General features: G+C 42.2%; 1 protein-coding gene across 1 annotated transcript in view; it reads right to left on the bottom strand.

Annotated features, from left to right (window-relative positions):
* Positions 1–24,037, bottom strand: part of TBC1D8 (TBC1 domain family member 8) — a 73,941-nt gene that overhangs the window by 3,724 nt on the left and 46,180 nt on the right. Inside the window, exons 6-16 of the mRNA XM_077814505.1 lie at positions 18,488–18,695; positions 16,650–16,844; positions 14,184–14,366; positions 12,746–12,896; positions 11,558–11,772; positions 10,475–10,592; positions 2,858–3,143; positions 2,163–2,292; positions 1,805–1,903; positions 1,397–1,465; positions 203–443 (exon numbers count right to left, since the gene is read on the bottom strand). Coding sequence (XP_077670631.1) covers positions 203–443; positions 1,397–1,465; positions 1,805–1,903; positions 2,163–2,292; positions 2,858–3,143; positions 10,475–10,592; positions 11,558–11,772; positions 12,746–12,896; positions 14,184–14,366; positions 16,650–16,844; positions 18,488–18,695 — 1,895 coding nt within the window. The remainder of the gene's footprint in view (positions 1–202; positions 444–1,396; positions 1,466–1,804; positions 1,904–2,162; positions 2,293–2,857; positions 3,144–10,474; positions 10,593–11,557; positions 11,773–12,745; positions 12,897–14,183; positions 14,367–16,649; positions 16,845–18,487; positions 18,696–24,037) is intronic.

The following is a 24,037-nucleotide window of genomic DNA, read 5'->3' as shown; positions in this document are numbered from 1 at the left end:
ATCAGGTCCTTTGGTTGCCTTAGAATTCTGATTACTTCAAAGTGAAATCAGTACAGAAGAGAGATTAGCTAAACTGTACTCAAGAAAAAGATGTCCTTCTCTTACTTTGGCACACTAACTGAAGCCAGACCACCCTGCATCCCATCCCATCCCGCCACCAGCCCAGCCCAGGTGCCAGTTGGATTGTCGCAAAGGTAGCTACCTAAACAGCTAGCAAATCCTTTGAATTCGATGAGATGGTCCATATTTTCATCCAGAAGTCGGAATGTTCTTTCAGCTAAAATTTGAGTGTGTTCCCCACATGTCCATGGTGAGACAAGTTTATAAAGGTTAGTGAACTGCTGAGAGTCTATTCTGTACTGCTCAGCATAAGGCCGATTTGGGTCATGTCGCAGAATTACAGGTCTCATCCCTTGCCAGTAGCAGCTCATTAGATGTTCTCTCTAAAAGGAATCAGAAGCCAAAGAAAAGAAAGCATTATTACATAAACTATTAAGAATAGTAGTTGATACAGACTTAAATATTTTTTTAAAGGTATGCTGGAACGGTTAACCTCTTTTTGTAGGTGTGATGATACCAAGACAATTCCTAAGAAAAAACCACTGTTCAAGTCTCAAATCAGACAAGTTGTCTCATGATTTCCAACGGGTAATTAGTAGGTAATATTTTCAAAACTAGTAAGAGTTTTACAATATTTTCTCCCAATTACCTACTAGTTATTGCTGTAAGGTAAACAATACACAGACAAAGAGTCAGGTAAATATCACATCATTACTAAAAAAAAAAAAGAACGATTTCAAAGAGAATAACACAAAACCAGGAAATTAAATTAGGAACAAGACAATTAAATAAGTTATTTATAAAATAAAATTGTCAAAGCTCAGAAAAAATTGTAAGTGAATGGAAAGGACTCCAGGTTAATTTTTTACTGAGAGGACCGGCCTCTAAAGAACATTAAGACGAAGAAAGTGAAGGGTTTTTTTGGTACTTAAGTTTTTTGCTGCTCAGCACAGAGACCAGAGGTTGCAGAGCTGTGCATTATTAAACCTGTGTGCAGACAGAAGTTGCTAGAGTACAACAGAACCTGATTTCATGCAGTCCTTTTTGTACTAAAGGTTAGAAGTGTCATGAGGTCCCTGAGACCCAATCCGAGCCCCACTGTCTTAAATGGTCATTAAATTTGCTCTCTATAATCTAGCTGAACAGCCACCTGAAGGGAGAAAAACAGCAAGGTAAGCATCTTATCCAAATGAGCACACCACTACTATTACAGTAATTCCCTCTTCCTGCAGTTCTTCACTGAAGCTCCAGTGTGAGCCCAAACAATGATCTGCAAACTAAACCCATAACACTGGAGTTTTCTGTCTTCATCCCTCTACTTTCCAGACATACCCACCTTAAACAAGTCATATAGTTCCTCTAAATCTTCAGGAAGAATTGAAACATCTGGGATGACAACTCTGAGCTTAAAGGGAAAGAAGGGAAAAGCACAGTGGTGAATACTAGCACTGGTATAAATGGCATGGTCAAGAAATGTGCCCTCCCACATTGTGCTCGACACAATTAAAAAAGGACAGCCAAGAACTGGAACATTTATGGTTCCATATTTCTTCCAGTCCCCCCTTTAAATCTACCTTAGGGACATCATGAATACAAGTGCAAAAAAGCACGGAGGCTAAAAAACATCAGATAACAGATCACCCTTAACTCACGCTATGGTGCCTTTTTAAATTTAAAGCAGCTTAATTAATTAGAGTAATAGTAGTTTTAAAAAACCCCCGAAGTGCTAGAAAATTATACTCACCACATTTTGTTTGGTTGTATCCTCATGGCTTTGTAGAACACGAATCCGGTGTTTATAGCGCATATGCTCTATATGTTCCACAGAGTGGTCTCCGAATTTCTAGAATATAGGAATAGATTTCTTTAACTTTTCTGAAAATGTAAAAAGTGTGTAGTATTATTAGTCCCAGAAAAATGAGAGCATTTTAATATATTTAGTTTCTAGTTTATCAACCTAACTAGGTATTTATACCATGCCCATCATTGTGGTATCTGAGCCACTTATCGAGGGGCTGAATTACCAGAGGGTTATGCTATGGAAACTCACACCTTTATTTCAGTATCACAGAAAATCCAGGAGATATCAAGTTTTATTTTACCTCATAGGAATCACGGATTAGGTCAGCTATTTCAGTCACTGGACAGGGCTCCTGATCATCACTGAAAAAAGCATGGTGATTGCCGATTGGAGGTAGAGGGCTTTCCTCATTTTTAACGTGATCTAAAAACCTAAAGGGAACAAAGCAATATAAACACAGACTACTTCACTGTGTTTGCTGTGAGCAGAATAAGAAGTAAGCATGATCTTCTGGCTCAAACTTAATGGAAATACACAGGTTTTTATGCTACTAAGCTTTTCAAAATGCCTTGACTATTACTCACACTATAACTGTGATCTAGCCAATAACTAAAGGCAGACAACCCCCCCCCCCCCCCCCGGTCCCAAGGAAAAACGTTTCTGTCTCCACAAAGTCTGGGACAAGAAGCTCCTCACTTGAAGGAAGAAGCTAAGAGCAGCAGTAAACAGTACACATTGACGCAGTCCCCTGCTTCGCTCAGTATTGCCAGGAAATTTCATAGGACTTCTATTAGCCAAATTTCCTAAAACTTTTGTTGAGATCAGGCACTGATGGGACAGCAGCAACAAGCCGAACTTGAGTTAGACGCTGCTGCATATGCCTATCCTATATTCTTTTCTTACTATTGATACCGTAGCCACATTCCTTTGTATTAGTTTTAAAGCAGAGCAATTTGAAAGTACTGTATAATTTGAAGTTCAGACAGAGGAGGATACCTGCTAAGAATCATCAAGGCATGCCCATCATCCTTGCTGTTACATAGTTCTGCTGCATTGGCTTCAAGAATAGCCAAGCCCAACTGGAAAATGGCTTTGATTCCATCGTAGAAGAAGCAGTCTACGACATTCACAGCACTTTCTAGGGGCATGATGCTGAGGAACAGGGTAAGGAACCATGAAAGGGAAATGGAAGCCAAGGTGGACAGATCTTTCATGTGTTCAGTCAGTTCTGGAAGTCGCTCCTTTATAAGCTCTTCGAATACTGATTGGTCTACCTGAGCACCTGTAAGTCACAATGAAACTATAGGGTTAGCTGAGGCGAAAGGATTTGTTTAGATCTACAGTTAACTGCAACTCAACAGCTGCCAAATCAACAGAATGAAATCTGAACCACCAAGATGTGTACGCACCTGAAACGAGTAACCATATTATCCTACAGTGATAAACCTCGTCCCCCACCATTGTGTCATGTCTATACTACTTATTGTAAGTTCTTTTGCACAAGGCCTGTGTCATTTTCTGTTAAGTGCATGGCATCCTTGTGGGTGCTATAAAATAATAGCAGCAGCAGCAGCAGCTATTTCATACGGACAATTTCCTACCTAAGTGCTAGCAAGAACAGTTTGAAAAGTGGATTACTGTTCAACTTGGGATTTATGCAATAAAAGCAAAGCAAAAAAACCCTTCCTTCCGGTGTATATAGTTCAGCACTCAACACAAAAACCAACTGCAAACAAATGAGCAGAGGAGCAGCTGCACTGGAGTGGAAAATAAAAAGCTGCTCTTCAAGGAAGTATTTATTTGGTAAAAAGTAGGGTATTTATAAAAAAATAAAAAGGAGTACTTGTGGCACCTTAGAGACTAACCAATTTATTTGAGCATAAGCTTTCGTGAGCTACAGCCCACTGCATCCGATGAAGTGAGCTGTAGCTCACGAAAGCTTATGCTCAAATAAATTGGTTAGTCTCTAAGGTGCCACAAGTACTCCTTTTCTTTTTGCAAATACAGACTAACACGGCTGTTACTCTGAAACCTATAAAAAAATAGTAATTTCTTAGCATTCCCGGATGTAAGTTTTCCTTGGTGCCTTAAAGACCATCTTTCTAAGTGGAGCACATTCAGGCCCTGATCCTGCAATCTTATCTACTAGCCCACACCCCTGTGCCCATGAATAGCTTCACTGGAGTCCATGTGACTTCACATGTGTAAAGAATCAATGGTAGCAAATCAGATATGCGAGATCAGGGCCTTGGATTAAAGATGTTCACTGTATACAAAAAGGAATTCTCTTTGCCAGTCATTTTCTGTATCCCCTCTACAGTTATTTCACGCAACCCATGTTTCTCCTCCCAGCCCAGATTCTCCTCTCCTTATCAGAAAGTTCTGCTTGCTATGAAATTCCTGGGTTAAAAATCAAGTTATACAAATCTCCATAATACATCACTCAAAACTTCTATTGCCCAAACGCAGAGCACATCCTGTATCACCTGTGACAGGAAGCCCAAAGCTTCAGCTTTCAAACCCAAATCCCAAAGCACTGGATACAGCAATTTTGTTTTTTAGGACTTTCTACATCAAGTCATAAGAAGGCACCCTAGTAGAGATGGGGAGTATGCAAATTATGCTACCATGGGAGATGGCCAGATCCAACCCTGATCCCAAGATGATTATAATAATTTGAATGCTAAGACCTCTTGAGAAACAAGACAGACACAATCCCCACCTCGCAGCGCATGCCATCTAATTCAGACCACAAACAGACAAAAAGGATAAGGGACAAGAGAGGAAGGGAACAGGTGACAATAAGATCACATGATTACTCAGCAAAACATGGGCTCCACTTGACAGTTCCATTAAGTTTGTGTGTGTTTAACCTAACTCTCTCAGGCAAGGAGGCAGAGTGGATTTTTAGGAAGGATCTCAATGAGGAGGCAGAGGTAGCTTGGCAAACAGGGGTAGAGAAGGCATTTTGTGCCTGAGACACAGCATGGAGGATAGATATCAGATTTGTTAAGTCAGAAGTTTAATATTATACATTCATGAAGTGCTGTACATTTTAGAAAAGGCCATGTTATTAGAAATGTTTAAATTGTGGCAGTGGCCCACCATGTCTATCTAAGGTACTTTTATGGCCCCCACAACAGTAGTATCTGAGCACCTTTAATGTATTTACCCATACAACACCCCATGAGGGAGGGAAGTGCTATTATCCCCATTTTACCTATGGGAAACTGAGGCACAGAGGGGCAAAGTGACTTGCCCATACAGGAAGGCTGTGGCAGAGCCAGGAACTGAACCCAGGTCCTCACTGTGCTAAAGCACGGTACAAACAGAAGATGAAAGCCAAAGACAAGACATAACAAGTAGAGAAGACCAACAAGTCATGGTGGGAGATGAGGGAGAAAAGGTAACCAAAAAATGAGAGGATACCCAATTCTTAATCAACCAGGAGCAGTGTTCACAGCTTGCCACCTGCCTAGCCATTACTGGGGTTACACTTGCCTGTAAGCAACCCAGAAGAGGTGAGTTTGGAGGAAGTACTCGGAGGAGGAGGTGGCTGTGGCTCCGAGGCTTTTCCCACTTGAAAAGGGTGGCATGAAGAAAAGTGCTTGGAGCAGACTCAGGTGATCAAGGCTGCCATCAGTGGAGGAGGAAGAGGCCCTCACAATAAAGGTAAAAGATCAGGTACACAAGGTAGGGCTAATTTCTGAAAGTAAGAGCAAGAAGTCTCTCTGGTGCTGTCAGGGAGGGAGAGCTAGAGGAGGGAGTTAAGGGCTGTGTGTGGCACAGTCAGTGCAATGATTTTAGCAGCTGGATTTTGAGTGGACGTGTTACTGTCACATGCCAAAGAGGGGGTGTGAGGTTTTGGGTGTCAAGGTCAGAAAGAAAGAGATTACAGAATTTATGTGGCAAAATGATCCAAGCTTGGACAAGAATTTTGGCAGCGTGGGCAGAGTGGAAAGTCTAGATCTTGGAAACGTTGTACAGGAAGAAGCAATAACATTTAGACAAGGCCTGGATATGACAGTCAGAAGAGAGGGCCAAGTGAAAGATGAAGCCAAGATTACAAAATTGAGCAACAGGAAGAATAACACTGTTATCTGACCTATGGGGGTGGGGCGGAGGGAGATCAGGAATTCCCCTTTGGTCATGTTAAGGGTTAGGGCACATCTTCAATGCAGAGTGAACTCGGGCTATTGGCACCTAGGTCTGAGCAGCCAGGTTTTTCATAGATTCCAAGGCCAGAAGGGACCATTGTGATCATCTAGTCTGACCTCTTGCATTACAAAGGCCATAGAATTTCCCACAATAATTCCTAGAGCAGAGCTTTTAGGAAAAAACATCCAATCTTGATTTTAAAATGGTCAGTGATGGAGAATCCTTCATGACCCTTGGTAAACTGTTCCAATGGTTAATTACTTTCACTGTTAAAAATGTATACCTTATTTCCAGTATGAATTTGTCTAGCTTCAACTTGCAGCCATTGGATCATATTATACCTTTCTCTGCTAGCCTGACAAGCCCGATTTGTTCCCCATGCAGATACTTATAGACTGTAATCAAGTCACCCCTTAACCTTCTCTTTGTTAAGCTAAACAGATGGAGCTCTGAGTCTATTGTTACAAGATATGTTTTCTAATCCTTTAATCATTCTTGTGGCTCTTCACTGAACCATCTCCAATTTATCAACATCCTTCTTGAATTGTGGCCACCAGAACTGGATACAATATTGTGGCGGTCCCATCAGTGCCAAATACCAAGGTAAAATAACTTGTCTACTCCTGCTTGAGATTCACCTCTTTATGCATCCCAGAGTTGTGTTAACTCTTTTGGTCACAGTGTCATATTAGGAGTTAATTACCCACCACAACCCCCAAATCTTTTTCAGAGTCACTACTTCCCAGGATAGAGTCCCCCATCCTGTAAGTATAGCCTACATTCTTTGTTCCAAGATGTATATATTTAGCTATATTAAAGTGCATATTGTTTGCTTGTGTCCAGTTTACCAAGAGATCCAGATTGCTCTGTATCAGCGAGCTGTCTCTTCACTACTTGCCACTACCCAATTTTTGTGTAATCTACAAACTTTATCAGTGATGATTTTATGTTTCCTTCCAGGTCGTTGATAAAGATGTTAAACAGAGTAGGGCCAAGAGCCAGTCCCTGTTGAACCTCACTGGAAACACACCCACTTAATGATGATTCCCTGTTTACAAATACATTTAGAGACCTATCAGTTTGCCAGTTTTTAATCCATTTTATGTGTGCTATGTTAATTTTATATCATTCTAGTTTTTAATCAAAATGTGCATTACCAAATCAAATGCCTTACAGAACCCTAAGTATATTACATCAACATTATTACTTTTATCAACCAATCTTATCAAAAAAGATATCAAGTTAATTTGATGGGATCTATTTTCCATAAACCCATGTTGATTTGCATTAATTACTTTACCCTCCTTTAGTTCTTTATTAATCAAGTCCTGTATCAGCCACTCTATTATCTTGCCTAGGATTGACGTCAGGCTGACAGGCCTATAATTATCGGGTTCAACCTGTTTGCCATTTTTAAAAATTGGCATAACATTAGCTTTCTTCCAGCCTTCTGTAACTTCCCCAACGCTCCAAGACTTTTTGAAAATCAACATTAATGGTCCAGCGAGCTCCTCACCCTGCTCTTTTAAAAAACTCTTGGATGCAAGTTATCTGGACTTGCTGATTTAAAAATGTCTAACTAGTAAATTCTGTTTAACATCCCTCAGAGATGCTAGTGAAATGGAAAGGGTATTATCACCATATGATGAGACCAGATCATCTGTTTTCCCCCAAATACAGAACAAAAATATTTATTGAACATTTCTGTGTTTTCTGCATTATTACTGATAATTCTACCATTTCCCTCTAGTAATGGACTAATAGCATTTTCAGAATTCTTTTTATTCCTAATATATTTTAGAAAACTCCTAACTCAGGTGTGACCAGCCACCCTGCAAACCCATACCCCCCAAGAGGGTCCACTCAGCTGCACCCACACTGGTGCTGCTCTCACTAGGGTGAGACATTACGACTTCTAAGAACATGTCATAGGGTTCTTAGTGCTGCAGTAAATGAGATACAATTCTTTCCCAGTGAATTGTGGGAGAACTTGTCTGTCCTTCTGGGCACACAGGAAGAACTGTGGGAAGGCACTGGAGGACTATCATCACTCAAGTGGTTTAGCCTATGTCCACAGTGCAAAGTGGGCAGGAAATCAGCCTGAGTGTAAGCAGCACTTGAGTTTTAGCCTAGAGCCCAGGATGGCCCAGCTAGCTTGGATGTAAAGCACCACTATGCTTAGGTAACAGAGTTTTGCATGGACAGGAATCAAATTAGGGAAATCATCTGAGTAAAAGCTCAAGTTAACTCTGCAGTGAAGACAAGCCCTTAGTTCAGGGGTGGGCAAACTTTATGGCCCGAGGGCCACATCAGGGTGTGAAACTGTATGGCGGGCCGGGTAGGGAAGGCTGTGCCCCCTAAACAGTCTATCCAACCCCTCCCACTTCCCGCCCTGACTGCCCCGCTCAGAACCCCCCCCGACCCATCCAACCCTCTCCCCGCTCCTTGTCCCCTGACAGCCCCCTTCTGTGACCCCTGCCCCCAACCACCCCCCGGGACCCGACCCCCTATATAACCCTCCCTGCTCCCTGTCCCCTGACTGCCCCGATCCCTATCCACACCCCTCCCCAAAACAGGCCCTCTGTTACCCCACCCCCTATCCAATCCCTCCTGTTCCTCCCCCCTCCCCTCCGAATCTCTGCCCTATCCAACCACTCCCTGTCCCCTGACTGCCCCCCCGGGACCCTCTGTCCCATATCCAACCCCCCTGGCCCCAGCCTCCTTACCATGCCGCTCAGAGCAGCATGTGTGGAGCCGTGCTGCCCGGCCAGAGCCGGATGCTCTGCCCTGCAGGAATGCACAGCTCCACCGCCCAGAGTGCTGCCCGCACGGCAGCATCACTATGGGGGAGAGGGAACAGCGTGGGAGAGGCTGGGGACTAGCCTCCCCAGCCAGGAGCTCAGGGGCCAGGCAGGATGGTCCCATGGGCCGGATGTGGCCCGCGGGCCGTAGTTTGCCCACCTCTGCCTTAGTTGACGGCTGGAGGGCCACAAGGAGCTATCAGAAAGACAGGCTGAGATTTTAGTTTGGATGGAAGGAGGCAAATCTAGAGTTGAGAGGCAGACCTGCGGGTCATCAGCATCAAAATGGTAGTGAAAGCCATGTTCGCAGTTGAGGAGCAGGTTCTGACTGATGGGACACAACGGTGCCCAATCACCAGCTGAGAATGAAACACTTTGCCACTGTGTAGGTGGTATCAACTACCACACCATTAACCTTTCTGCTAGCTGACCCTAGAGCAATACTCCTCTCACTTAAACTAAATGCCTGCACTTATCCCTATTCAGTGACCAGGGGATACAAGCACTAAGGCTAGCAGTAAAGACAGAAAAATGAATAAAACTCAACATAAAGCAAATAGCTTCAATTTAAAAAACAGTTTGGGAAGGACAAGCAAGTGCAAACAACGGAATTTTTTTTTTTTTTTTAACAGTACATGCCTAAGGTTAGTGTATAAAACGGGTCATTGCATCTGCAGCCAAGCACTATGCATGTAGTTACACCTTTTCACACAAGCAACTTAAATGCACATTTCTGAAAGTTTGACCTACTGTGTCTTAAAGGTACCTTCGCTGCAGAACAAGCAGACACATCCGGCATGGCACACTGTAGAGCACAAGATGCATAAAGGGTGGAAGTTACCATTTCCCAACTTTGCTTCTCCCACCACTGTATACTCTGAAGCCCAAGAAACACAGGGTTTAGATCAGCTCTTTCTCCAGGGTAATTTTAGACACAATCCTATATTCCTCCAGCACCCTGATATCACAGGCATGTCAGATACGAGATAATTACCACAACATATCCTTACATATGCCACCCATACAGCTGGGGGAAACATCCCAATAACACTCAATACTTTACAGTAACACAGATTAGCAAGTAGCTAGCCTGTTTTTAATTAAAAGTGTGCAAGGTTTAACACTTGCGGTATAAATGGACCATCTCCCTGATCTGCAAAAGAAAATGACTGCAAAGCCGAGATGTACTTCTGTAATTTTTTTTTTTACTAATCTTGAAATATTTCAGACAGACTCAGTGAAACCTGTAATGAGCAAACAGCAATTACACAAATATGAATGGTTTCAGAGTAACAGCCGTGTTAGTCTGTATTCGTAAAAAGAAAAGGAGTACTTGTGGCACCTTAGAGACTAACCAATTTATTTGAGCATAAGCTTTCGTGAGCTACATCCGGATGCCCGATGAAGTGAGCTGTAGCTCACGAAAGCTTATGCTCAAATAAATTGGTTAGTCTCTAAGGTGCCACAAGTACTCCTGTTCTTTTTTTACAAATATGAATGGTGCTCTCACATACCAATTCACACACGGTATTCTGCACAGCTGTAAACAAAATCCGAATTGGAAGGTTTTTCTCGTCCTGGTGCCTTGCAGTATTTCACTCCCTCATTCTCAGAGTAATATTTCAGTGAAAGAGTGGGAGAGAGACAAGCTTACCTATCACTCGGTGATTAAAGTAATCTGGCAGCATCCTCTCACACACAGCAACCAGCAGCCAAAAAGCTTCCTCCTCTTTGGCATACAACAACAACACAGAGGTCAAAATATTCATAGACTGTTATGAAGTCAAAGAAGAAAATGGGATGTATTAGCTGCAGAACCACCCCTTTCTCCAACAACAGGGCTGCTTTAAAAAACAACAATAAAACTTTTCAGATAAAACATTAATTAATTGGCAGGAGAAATGCCTTTCACCCCCAGGGCTCCCACAGTCTGACAGCTTACCACAGAACACTGCTCTCTTTACTGTGGAGATATTAATTTTGAGGGAGAGAAGGGGAGAGACTAATTATATTATTGCAATCCAGCTAAGAATTTAAGCCATAGGGGGATTTGAAAGTTCATACATGCCACTTTTCATATGGGGCAACATGAACCAACTATGCAAAACACAGCATTATATTTGTCAAGACGCAAAATGGGCATCCGTGTCATAACATGGGGTTTTTTGCCTCTGTAGAGGTGTCTGCATGGAAGATAAGGGAGCTGGCTCATGGGTCTAGAACTACACTACTCCCCTGGTCAGAACTCATGAGGGGAGGCGGAGACATTATTAGAGCCAATAGGTTGCAATTACACTGCACTGGTGCTATGTACTTGCCACCAGTCTGGGAAGAGGAGGATTTCAGCTTACCAAATCCCCGCACAGGGTCCCCTATGTGAAGCTCATCTTCGTAGGATGGTTTACTTTGCTCACTGGCTGAGCACTGCATGAGATAACTTGCACTCAGCACTAACAACAGTAGTGGGAACTTATTTTTGACTCTCAATGAAAATTCTGAACATACACAGGGTACAAGTCTGAGTCAGAAAGGGCCATTTTTACATACTCGTTTTTCAGAGTAAAACTACACAACATTTAAATTATTCTTTCATTATGTATGCAATAAATCAAAGCATGTTATTTATAACAACGCCATTGCAAAACACACAGAGGAGATAACAAAACTGAGTAAGCAGAGAATTCCTCTAGAGAGAGAGAGCATTAACATACTTTTCCACATGCTAATAAGTCTTCACCTGGCAGTATCCTATTTTGGGGTTCCTATGTGCATAAGCTGTCAGAACTCTCCTCAAGGCTGCTATCCCAGTTTCATTCTGGAAGGCTGGGTGCTCAGGCAATGAGCGATGCAGGTCACGTTCAATCTCCTCTGTTGCTATGCAACACTTGCCCATTGACACCTCCACTAAATTTCCGTAGTAACCAGGATGGGAGGCAAGATCAGTTACAGCATCTGAAGGCAGCAGTAAGAGGAAAACATGAGGAGGTTAAAAGAGGATTTCAGGTACAGTATAATGTCATTAAGTGAATTGTTTATCAAAAGAACAAACGTGAAGAGGTTTTTTTCCCAAAGGTCTATGAAATTAGACATTACTTGCATTTAGTAAACCCCTGAACCTAAAAAGGAGATAAAATACTAGTACTGATTTTCCAAGGTGCAATGTTTGCATAGAAAATGAAACAGCTATTACTAAAGCCTAAATCACACAGTAGAAGAAAAAACCGCTTGGTACTGACTTTGTACTGTGAAACATCCCCTGCTAAAAGCATTGCTAGGATAAATTTATTCAGTATTGAATGTAATGTTCAAAAAGAAAAAACTCCAAAAATAAAAGTATGTAATCCTTGCAAATGTGTCTGAAACTGGACCCGACAAATTGGAGATCACATTGTAGAAAACAATCCTGCTCAGACAGGGCAATGAACAAATTTACTTGGTAAGTCTTTTCCAGCTATAGATTCCTGCCAGTGCTTTAAGGGAAGCAGCAGCACTGTAGATCTAAAGATGTCATAACTTCAAAATAGTTAGATTTAGCTCAGATTAAATCAATACTTATATTATAGTCTAATTGTTGCTTTAAAAAGAACATTATTTCATAAAGACATGATGGCATTTTATGCTAATTACATTGACAAAATTGCCATTATTTCTGCGCACCACTAACCAGTTATGAGACACAAAATAAAAATATCTTACTGTTCTATCTAGGTATTTATACAGATACTATCCCAACAGTAGCTGAGCACCAATCCTTCCTTCCTTTCCACTAGAGAATGTGATGGGATTACGTGCCAAAATATCCAGCTTGGACACAGTGTTCCTTTGCTGAAGAACGATCTTATGGAGCTTTCTTGCCTAACTGCATCTGTAGTTACGTTCAGCCCTGGATCCTGGCTATATCCAAGATGTATTACAGAGTTCTCACCTGAAAAGAGGAGCCAGAGTTTGCCTCGTAAAGATTCTGGGATTCCCATTGCAACAAGTTTTCTAATCTTCTCTGTGCGAAACATACACACAGTTCTGCCATATTCTGCAAAATGGTCATTCCATAATCTCTCTTTTATTTGTTCTCTGGACTGGAAATCAGAGGATACGTTTTAAAACAAGCAGTGTGCTTTCAAGGTCTAATATACAAAAAATGTTAAATACCCCCAATTTTCCTCTTTCATAAGGATTTCTTTTGGACCAAAAAATGTGGTAATAGACATGGGAGATCTACTTTAAGGGGCAAATTCTGCCCCATTCTGCCCTTGGGGAGGAACCTGTGCAGTCCCACAGCCCAAGGGAAGAGCAACACTAGGCAAGACAATGAGAGCCCCACTGTGTGCCAGAGCCCAGCTCCATTGGGACTGCCTGCGAGTTAGTGCAGCATAGGGATCCACTGGTCCTTTTTTTTCCTCTCTCACAGCCTTTAGGCTGAAGCAGCTCCACTCTGCAGCTGGGGAGAGGAGGTGCTAGTGTTGTGCTTTGGCCACTAGTTCATGCTTTCTCTCACTACAAAGCTGCCAGAGGTCACAATTACTTCTCAGAAGGAGCCTGCAGCAGCTCGACATTCATTGGGGGAGCCTGGGCAGCAGGGCCCCTTTCCCACACTCATGAAGTGGACAGAAGGCTTCCCAAAAAGCCTTCAAGAAATCTCCAGCCATGGTTCTCACAGACCCAAAAGATTAGTTCTTGTGACTGTGAATAACCATGATTATCCTAAAGATCACAAGTAAAAGGGCAAACAACTTATTTTAAATGATAGTAGCACTGACAATAACTGTACCAGGCTCCCCAAATCAATTGGGAGTCTGAGGGAGCAGAGACAACTGTGGACTCCACAGGCCCATAAAGCTAGTTTTGTTTTGCTTTTTAAAGGGAGAGCTACACTGCTACCAGGAATACTATGAGTCCTTTGCTTGATCCACTAGCTCATTACAACTCTGGTAAGATAGCACTGCTGAGAGGCAGTAGTAATAAGAAAGCCTGATAAAGTACAAGTGCTGCAACTATGCAGACGGATCCAACACCTCCTCTCTATCAAAACACTATTTTCAAAAATTCACACATTTGTGGTTGTGACATCATGTGAAAGGAAGAGTGTGAAGAGACACCAGTTTTTACGTATTGGGGGAGGGGTGGTAAATAAATATTTTGGGGGTGGGATGAGAAAAGAGCCAGGCAGGCAAAGTTGTACAAACGAACAAACAAAGAAGCTTACTATAGTTTAAACTCAAAACACACACAACCACACTTACACTTTCCTGGCTATATATAGTTCACTTTATTAAGAGAGAGGGTTTGGCCAAACGAGTTACCATAGTTATTTTTAAGGCTTATTTTTAAAAGCTACTTTACAACTGCACCCCAGCTGTACATACCATCCTAAAGTCATTCCCTTCAGCTCCGGACTGGTGAAACACTGATCTTAGTGCCTCTGCATTTAACAAATGACTGCTCTCCTTTTCACCTTCACTCTTATCTTTGCTTTGGGACGCCACCATTCCCAAATCCCGGGACTCGCAGTCACTGAACACACATGTTGAATGAAACACGAGAGAGTTCTTGCAACATAGAATTGAAGAAAAAATAATTTTTGGAAAGAGTTTAAAAAACTGTACTGTATGTATAATGTTTGAGACAACAAGAGCCAACACAAACTAGTGAAGCAGGTAACTTTGTTATAGTCTTAACTTTTGCCCAAATTTGAAAATTTTTACCTAAAATTAAGTACCAAGATCCACAGTTAGGCACCTAATTAAGAATGGACTAATTAGTAGTTTTGCTGAGCACGTGCAGTCACTACGTAAAGTCAATGGGAGCTGTAGGTGATCAGCACCACTAGATCAGGACTCCATTGCTACCTTCCCCCATATTTTTTAGGAAGGAACAGGAAGTGTTTTTCTATTCTTTTTTAGAGACAAGTTAGCTAGTAGCCTTTACAACTATGCTACTCCATAGCCTGGATTTAGTGGGAACAATCCCAGGTTTTTATAAACTGTCCCAACACCCTAGCGCGGTAGCCAGAGCTCCAGGACAGACACATACAGATCATCCCGTGTCTCCCGGGGTTGAGTTCCAAGTGGGATTATCGTGCAGGTAGTGGAAAGTTAGCTATGGTGAGGCCTTAGAAGGTAACCAGGCAGCAGCCCAGGATTCAACCTGTGGCAGGTCAGTTTTCACATCAAATAATTAGTGAATTTTTGGAGTACCAGAAACAGTTACTGAATTGATTGAGGGGAGTGGGGAAGGACGGATGATTTTTGAAACAGAGTGAGCATTAGTTTAAGGAAAAGACTGATTTTTCATACTGGGGAGGAACAACACAGGAAAGTGAACAAGGAGAAGTCTGAAGGCCCCCTGATGTGAGGGGAGGGAAGTTCTCCACAGCCTTATTCCTCAGTGGGGAGACACCATGTGGGAGAGGCCTCCTAGAGACATGAAGGGAAGGGTAGAAATGCTACTTCCTGAAAAATGCTGAGTTCCTGGCAGCTTAGCTGAATCCCAAGTCTTTGAGGTCATGAGAACTGACACTCAGACTGAAACTGCCTGTAATCCTCTAGGATATCGAAGTGTCATGCTCCGCCCTGCACTCCCACTTGGGATTCCTAGAGTCCCAACTTTCTTCCCCAAGACTGTCCCAGGAAAACCTTTTGAAATACAAGCAGTAATGCTCTCACTTCAGCAAGTACTTGTTATCTGTCACTCAGTGTTTCTTAGCTTCCTGGTTAAATATTGAGCATTTTTGGTCCTGCACAAAGAATAAAATACCCTGATGGTTTATACAATACAGTAGAAAAGAATTTACTATAGATTAATTCAAAAGATACTATACCAAACACACAGTTAATTAGCCTACAGTTTATAAACACCATAGGAAAAAACCTCATTACATTAATCCGTAAGAAGTTACTCGTAAATTGTAAATCACAGAATCATAGAAACATAGGACTGGCAGGGATCTCGACAGGTCATCTAGTCCAGTCCCCTGCCCCAAGGCAGAACTACATTTCTAGACCATCCCTGACAGGCGTTTGTCTAATCTGTTCTTAAAAACCTCCAATGACGGAGATTCCACAACCTCCCTTGGTAATTTGTTCAAGTGCTTAACCACCCTGATAGTTAGGAAGTTTTCCCAAACTAACCTAAATCTCCGTTGCTGCATTTTAAGCCTATTACTTCTTGTCCCGTCCCCAGGGAAAACAATTTATCACCCTCCTTTTCTTAAGGATCTTTTACGTCGCAGGACACTTATCATGTCCCCCCTCATTCTCTTAAACAAACCTAGTTTTTTCAATCTTTCCTCATAGATCATGTCTTCTAGACCTTTAAACATTTTTGTTGCTCTCATCTGGACTTTTTCCAATTTGTCCACACCTTGTCCAAAGTGTGGTGCCCAGAACTGGACATAATAGTCCAGTTGAGGCCTTATCAGCACTGTGTAGAGAGGAAGAATTTCTTCTTGTGTCTTGCTTTCAACACTCCTGCTAACACATCCCAGAATGATGTTAGCTTTTTTTGCAACAGTATTACATTGTTGACTCATATTTAGTTGGTGATCCACTATAACTCCCAGATCCTTGTCTGCAGTACTCCTTCCATTTCACATTTTGTATTTGTGCAATTGATTATTCCTTCTTAGTACTTTGCATTTGTCCTTATTAAATTTCATCCTATTTATTTCAAACCATTTCTATAGTTTGTCACCATCATTTGAATTCTAATCCTGTCCTTAATCACAGGCTTCCAACCAATTTTCTGCCCTAGTTATGATTTTAGGAGATGCTGAACAAAAGGCTAAGTATCATCATCATTATGCAATTTGAAACAGATCAAATGTTTAGTACCGTTTCTTTTTTTTCCAAGCAGTTATAGTGCACTGGGTTGCTGGTGTTGACTTGTTTTAGTCTCAGAAGCAGGTTCTCCACCATGCTATCCCTGTCCTTCAACTCAATGAACTGAAAGGCCATCTTGCTCCTTATACTAATAATGATGGGATTGGGAAGCAGACTAGTGTCCTCCATCTTCTCTATACTAACCACCTATTCCAAAAACATGACAGAAAATGTATTAGTCACCATTCAAATACACTCCCTGATATAGTGTACATGCACTGAAATGTACATAAAGGGATATATTTCTTTGCACACTGATATTATGACTATTCAGATTGTCTAAATGGTCAGATACATCCTAAAGATCAAGACCGATTAAATTTTCTTTACTTTAGACAGATGACCTTACCCCCTTCAGTCTAAAGATTTTCAAGAGTAACTTGTGATTTTGAATGCTCAACTTAAGACATCTTAAAGAAGCCTGATTTTCAAAAATCTGAGCACCCACCTTCGGACGTTCATGCCAGATTAAGTTATCCCAAACTGGGCACTCAGAATCATTATGCTACTTTTTAAAATCTTGGCAAACAGCTATGGTTTTGCCGACATTTAAAACAACAATTGGAATGGGATCAACATAACCAAATTCTTGAGGAAATACAGAGTTTCTGACCAATAGCATTGAATTAAGTTTTTAACCCTGTGAGCCTAACAGTTTTTGATAGATATGAAATTAAAAAGCCTTTGTCTCCAATTATGTACATTACACCACTTGTTTTCCACAAGTTTTCAGATGCTGTGTCACTACAAGTCACTGCTAGGGTCAGGATACCATTTAGAAGTTGCTGTTATTGGTTCAGGATGAAAGTAGAGCTTCATCATTAAGAGATCACAACTGCAGGCACAGGGATTGAAAAAAAAATATTTAAAAATCAATCAGCATCCCACTCCAGTGCATTTAAAATAGCTGATTGGCAGTTATTACTTGCCATCCATGAGCCAGACAAAGGCTAAATGAAATATACTGAAATGTTCATAATACTTGAAGGCCAGACTTCTTGCAGTGAGGGGGAAATGCCACTTAATTCTGCTGAAAGCAGAAACCAATTCTATTGATTCTACACCAGAGTGCCAAGAAGTAAATTTTGTCTCCAAAAATCTCCATTAGATAAAAACGTACAAGTCTTTTTTAAAAGACTGGACTATCGTGTCTGTGTTGGAGACCTGTGTGTCGGCACTGCATCCAGAGCCCCCTGCTTCCCTCAGCTCCACAGGACAATCCACTGCCAATCAGTAGTCCCTTGTGTGTGGAATCCCCACAGGCTTGGTTGGGGGAAGACTGCATGGAATGGAGGGAAAGATGCCTCTGTATCTTATCTGCATGTGTGTTCAGCACCCAATGGGGCCCCAATCCTTGAAACGTTTGGGTGCTACCACAGTTCATAAAATAAATAAAACTGGCACTCCCTCTTTCCATACCTCTACCTTGGGACTTTCCCAGTTCACATCCCCCTGCCTACTGAGGGGGGATTGGGAGAATTTGGGCCACTATTACTGCCAATAGCAATTATTCCTTGGATAGATCAATCTCTTGTTTTGCAAGGTGCCTTTCTGTTACATCACACTGTATTAATCGGCAATACTACTTTGAGAAATGTGTTACCTCACCCAACTGCCATATAGAAATTCATCTGCTAATGAAGATAGGAACAAAACATATTGCAACTCTCTTCCACACATCTCCTTCCTATGGAAAACAACTGTTTTTCAGCTAAGTTAGTTGACAGCAGTGGTTTGGATCAGAAAAAAACAGGCACAGTGTAAAATTAAAATCAATCAGCAGACCCTACCTCTCTAAGGGGGATGAGAACATTGCAACACCCACTTTCTTTGCTGGCAAAACAGATATAGCTGTCTGAAGTATACATCCTTCCTGCAGTGTGACAGCGATTAAATGGAGTCCACAGAGAACAGTCTGCAACTTCATGTAGCTTCTCCTTCCCCGGCAGTCTGAAAAAGGCCCGAAAGAACTCACTCTGTGCTCTGGCTTCGAGATCCCTTGTTAAAAAAAAAGAGGGGGACAGAGGGAGAAATAAAAAAAATCTTGAAACCTAATATCTGAGCTTCCTTTCCAAAAGTTACATTACAAAAGAAATAACAATAATTAAGAATAAGTAATGTAGAGTAAAACTGTTACATACAGCAATCTTGCCAACCAGGTCTTTATGTGAATGTGGAAGCCTATAAAGGTGGCAACTTCTAAGTACAAAGACCGTAGCAACTGATCACTTTTGACAAGTAACCTAAAAACAATATTACTACCTGTTAAAAAAGGAACACACATAAATTAATTTTAGTTGTTCCTTAGTTTTCAGTGTGCCATAGGCTTTTGTATGAGAAATGTGAACTGGAGGTGCAGGGGAGGGGACAAGGCATAAAGGATATGACAGCTGGAACTTGCCATTCAGGGAAGCAGTTTTGATTTGGGGCACCCAGAAGGCAACCAAAGGCTATCAGTACATTCTCCCCCTTCACTCCCTTTTTAGTCAAGGACAAAGGGGATTAATGTATCATCGTCATCGAGTGGGTGGAGGTCTTTAATTCCTCATTCAATATTTATCAGCATTATCTGCTCCACTGCCACCATTCCTGATTCTTGCCTCTACACACCCCAAAAGTGATGGAAAAGCACATTAACTTGATACTCCTGCTAAAACATTCAGCAGTGAAATTGTTAACCATGATGACATTTAAATCGTCATCATTAAACTTCCAAGCTGACAGCCACTGAGACGAATTCGAACAGTTCAAAATTCAGAGCAATTTTTGGGGCCATTTTGCAAACTCAGATAGGTATAATGATATTAGATACATTCAGACTGAATTTGGAAGGTTTCCTTTCTCCCCCACTCCGAAACCATGAAGCCAAGAGACAATCTATATAAACAAACATTTAGCTTTTGAATGGTGATGCAAAAATTTTAAATGAGGAATTACACAGCCATTTATATTTTATAAATTACATTATAAACAAGACACTGCTCATTACACCATGCTGTGGTAGTATCAGTGAACCACAGCCGTGATACTCTGAGGATTTCCAAGAAAACAGTCATAATCCATACTTATTTGTTGGCATTAAATTTTTGACAATGAAGTCCTATTATTCTCTTTACTTTGAATGAGTTCCTCCAACAAAACTCACCTAGGGGGAAACAAAGCTTGTCTTTGTTCCACTGAAAGAATGCAAAGCATGGGTTGACCTATGGAGCTCCCCAGTGTTATGGTGAGCCAAGGAAAAGCAGGCTAAAAACCCCTCTCTTCGCGTTACTTAGGAATAAAAGCTAAAGTATAGAAGCCTCTTTCACTTTTAATAAATAACCTAATTTCCCTTTTTATTTAATGTTTAACTGAAGAAAAAACAAAGCCCGGTGAAGTGAGGGACAGAGCGGAGAGCAAGTTGGAAAAGGGGAAAGGAAACTCTAAAGCTAGTAAACAATAGAAACAACAGAATGAACTTGACCAGAGTTTCTGACCCACTATCTTCAGTAATACTGTTATCCAAGGAAAACAGACAAAAAAGGCTCCATTCTGTTAAAAATAACAAAGAGAAGTATTCTTTACAAAGCAAGACAAAAGCTTTCTTGAGACTTAAATTTCCATAGCAAAAGAAACTCGGACAAGCACATACAAGTGCATGCAAGGATCTGCTATTTTGACTAAGCTGAATCAGGATATGCCTCTCTGTTAGCTCAGCACAAAAATATTTTCCACTTCTGCACAACACAGATGAGCATTAATGATAACATCCACCATCGTTCTATATAAGGTTGTTTTCTCCAGTTATTGTGCTGAGAAGGTAAGTTCCCTCCTGATGCTATCGCTTCCCATGCTTTGCCAATTGTTGTATTAAAGTGTATTATAGCAAAGCGACAGCTCTGCTGTGCTTACAGCTGAGAGCTGCTTACTGTTTAAAAGACGACCATTCTAAGTACTCTACAATCCACATGATGATTCAGACTCTCTTGATATTTGCTGTGCCTCATGGAGGTGAGAGAGAGAGGGTTAGTGGTCCAAAGCTGGGGTCATTTGAGCAAAGGGTTCCAGGGATTACAGCCACCCTAATAATCCGACATTTTATAAAATGACCTGGTTCTAACTTATTTTCCACACACCTGGGGCTCAAACTATTATTCTAATACTCCAAACATTGATCTCACCCACCCAGGATTTATCCCACCTAATGCCTGGCATCCATTGCCTCTTTGGGCAGTTATACTGAAGGGTACAGTTTATAAATCCAGATTGGCATGTGCCAAACTGATGTGCCTAAAAGGGTGAAATGTGCCCGTGCAGCAAGATTAGGGCTCTGTTGAAGCCAGAGGGTTTTCAGGGAGTCTTTTCACAATAACTGGGTGTCTCAGGGTGACCTGCTTGGGGTCACTGAACCTGAGCCGCACCTATGCAGTGTGAGGTCAAGTCCTACCGCCTAGTAGTTTTCAGAGAATGTGTCTTCTGCCCATACCTTACTCTCTACCTGCATTCAGCAGTGTTTTCCCCCTAAAGTTTTGCCCCAAAACCAATATTTGGGGAAGAGACCACCAAATGCCAAAAACAAAGAACGCAATTATTCTCTTAGCTCTAGTTCACATGCCTCAGAGCTATGATTTCAGGTCACGTTAATCTCCATGAAGCGTTCTCATTCAGCTGCAATCATCATATTGAGATAATGGTCCCCTTCATGACTCTCTGAGCCTCCTGATGCAGGCAGATGGATAGAGCCCTTTCCTCATAAACTCAGCCCAGATCTGGGGGAGGGACTCAGCATCTCCCTGCCTCCATCTGGTACATACCCTCTTCACAGCCCCACCACATTCCCACCTCCCCATGGCCACTCCAAGCTTACCAGAAACATGGAAGGTGCAGCTGGCATGTGGAGGTGCTCAATGCAGTAGGAGAGTACGGGAGTGGGGGTGAGGGGGCTTGGAGTAGTTGGGGGTGGGGGTGGTCAGAGCCATGGGCATGATAGCAGGAATACTGGAGCAGTGCAGGGGAGAGTCTAAGCAGCTGGCGGGAATTCAGGGAGCTGGGGGGGGTCTAAGCAGAGAAGGGGAATGTGGGCAGTTGTTGGAGCAGCAGAGGGAAGAACGGAATGAAAATAAGGGGGTCAGAGCTGTGTAGTGGGGCATGCTGGGTATGTTCATCTGTCCTCCAAAATCACCCACATCCATGCATCCCCAATGTCTGTCCCCTCTCTCCAAAACATGTCCCCAGTGACTTCATGCTAGTCCCTGCATCCTCGGCCCAGCTCCTCAACTTGTGGGTCTCATACCAACACCTTCTTCTCTGTGCGAAGGAGGGAGAACCAGCCCTGCTATACAGGCAGGAAGATGGGAGATGAGTCGGGGCACTGAAGGGACTAACATGGAGCCAGTGCATTCTGTGCCAGGATAATCGTAACCAAGGAGCCAGAGGCACTAAATGGGCATAGCTGGGCTATGGTACATGATGATGCTGAAAATTATTTGTTTTAAATTATGGAAATTAAATGCCCCAAAACTTCATTAATGGATAGTTAAGGTTGCCTGGTGGTGGTTTCTTGGGCCCTTCCACAATGTGGAGAGTGACTAAACTTCTAGAAATACTAAGTGAAGTAATACAGACCAACCCTGCAACACAATTTTAACTCTGCTGCTCCACTCTCAGCCCTAGAGCTGGCAGAAGCCACTGTAAGGGTGGTGCAAAGGTTAAACTACCAAGAGAAGTCGTAGATTCTTCATCGCTTCAGATCAAGACAGGGGGCTTTAGTCCATCACATATATTAGGCTCAATGCAGGAGTAACTGGAATTCTCTGGCCTGTGTTATACATGAGGTCAAGCTAGACCACCAAATGGTCTCTTCTCGCCTTAAAAATCTAGGAGTCTACAGTAAGCAGACTGAGGAGGGACAAAGAGAATGCTCCATCATTTGTGTTGTGTTCTACAGCTTTGAGTTCCAGCATTTATCTGCACGCTCTCCAGCTGCATTCCCTGAGCTAGGTGTAACTGTACTGAATGGTGGAAGGATTAGTTTGAGCAGATTGGCAAGAATTGTCACTACGATATGAACAGAGCCACATGTATACAGAGAGAGAGAGCAATTATGCTTTATGTCAATGATTAATTATGTTGGTTGTGTCAGCAGAGGTGCACAGGGGTGTCTTTTTCCCCATGGGGATTGTCAGTACTCTGACATACACAACAGTGGTCTCTGGGGCTTAGAGAGGGGTAAGTGAAGGCAAGGTCTCAGAAGGAATCTTCAGGGCAAGGGGAGAAGAAGGTGTAACGTAGCAATCTGGAGTGGTTTGAGTGGAGCAGGCTCAGTGCATGGGTGTAGCCCAGATGTAGGTAGTTCCTGTTTGTGACACATGACCTAAATCCCGGTCCTGTAGATCCTCCCCTTAGGCTAGGGGAGAGGGGGTCCTTAAGCAGTGGGTAGGCTCTTGCCCGCCTGCTTCCCAGAACCCGATAGGTACAGCACTACAGCTGTGCTGCAGTAGCATAGCCACTTCCTACAGCAACGGAAGAGGTTTTTCCCGTTGCTCTAGGTAATCCACCTTTCTGAGTGGTGGTAGCTAGGTCAACAACAGAATTCCTCCATCAACCTTCCAGCATCTACACTGGGGTTAGGTTGGCTTAACTATAAAGCTCAGGGTTATGTGAATCTAACTTTTAAGAAGAGACCAGGCTTTAGTAAAGAAAATGTGTTAGGCTGTCCTACAGTGCTCACGTGCTCTGTTTCCCAAGTGTTCTGTAGCAACTGTGAGGGCAGATTGCAAGTATGTGGAGCAGCGCTGGAAGGGGGCAGAGTTAAATTTTCATTGCAGGGGTGGAAGATACCTTAACTTTGGATTTCTGTTATGTATAAATGAAGTTTTGGGGTATTGAAATTGCATGAGATTTTGAGAAAGTATTACATGGTGCGTGAAGTCTATGTGTAAATGGAAACTATATCGCTATGTATATGAACTCCCCCACTATACAATTGTGTGTTTATACGCACACAATACATAAATGCTCATTCGTATGTGTAATATGAACAACTATTCATTGGAATTTAACAAAGACCACTTTGATGCCTGGAACATTAGGGTCCTATCCACAAAGAAATAAGCAGCACTAGCTGAACCAATTTTAAAATCAGGCTTTGGCCATCATGGCGACACGTCCCCTGTTTTAGCATAAATCAGAAAAGTGCCTTAGAACCAGTTTTCTAGATGTGATCTTTACCGTTCCCCCTCTTCGAAACATGTCCCACACATTCTGCAACATGGACTTCCACCCTGCGCTGTGGGTAGCGTAGGGACAGGTATCAAACACTTTTGCTAGTAAAATGTTAGTACAGGAGTATGCCAATACTT

The sequence above is a fragment of the Eretmochelys imbricata genome, chromosome 1 (assembly GCF_965152235.1).
Source record: "Eretmochelys imbricata isolate rEreImb1 chromosome 1, rEreImb1.hap1, whole genome shotgun sequence".
In the NCBI taxonomy this organism is placed as follows: domain Eukaryota; kingdom Metazoa; phylum Chordata; order Testudines; family Cheloniidae; genus Eretmochelys; species Eretmochelys imbricata.
Note: the sequence above shows the minus strand (reverse complement) of the source record. Positions and strands in the feature narration are given on the sequence as shown.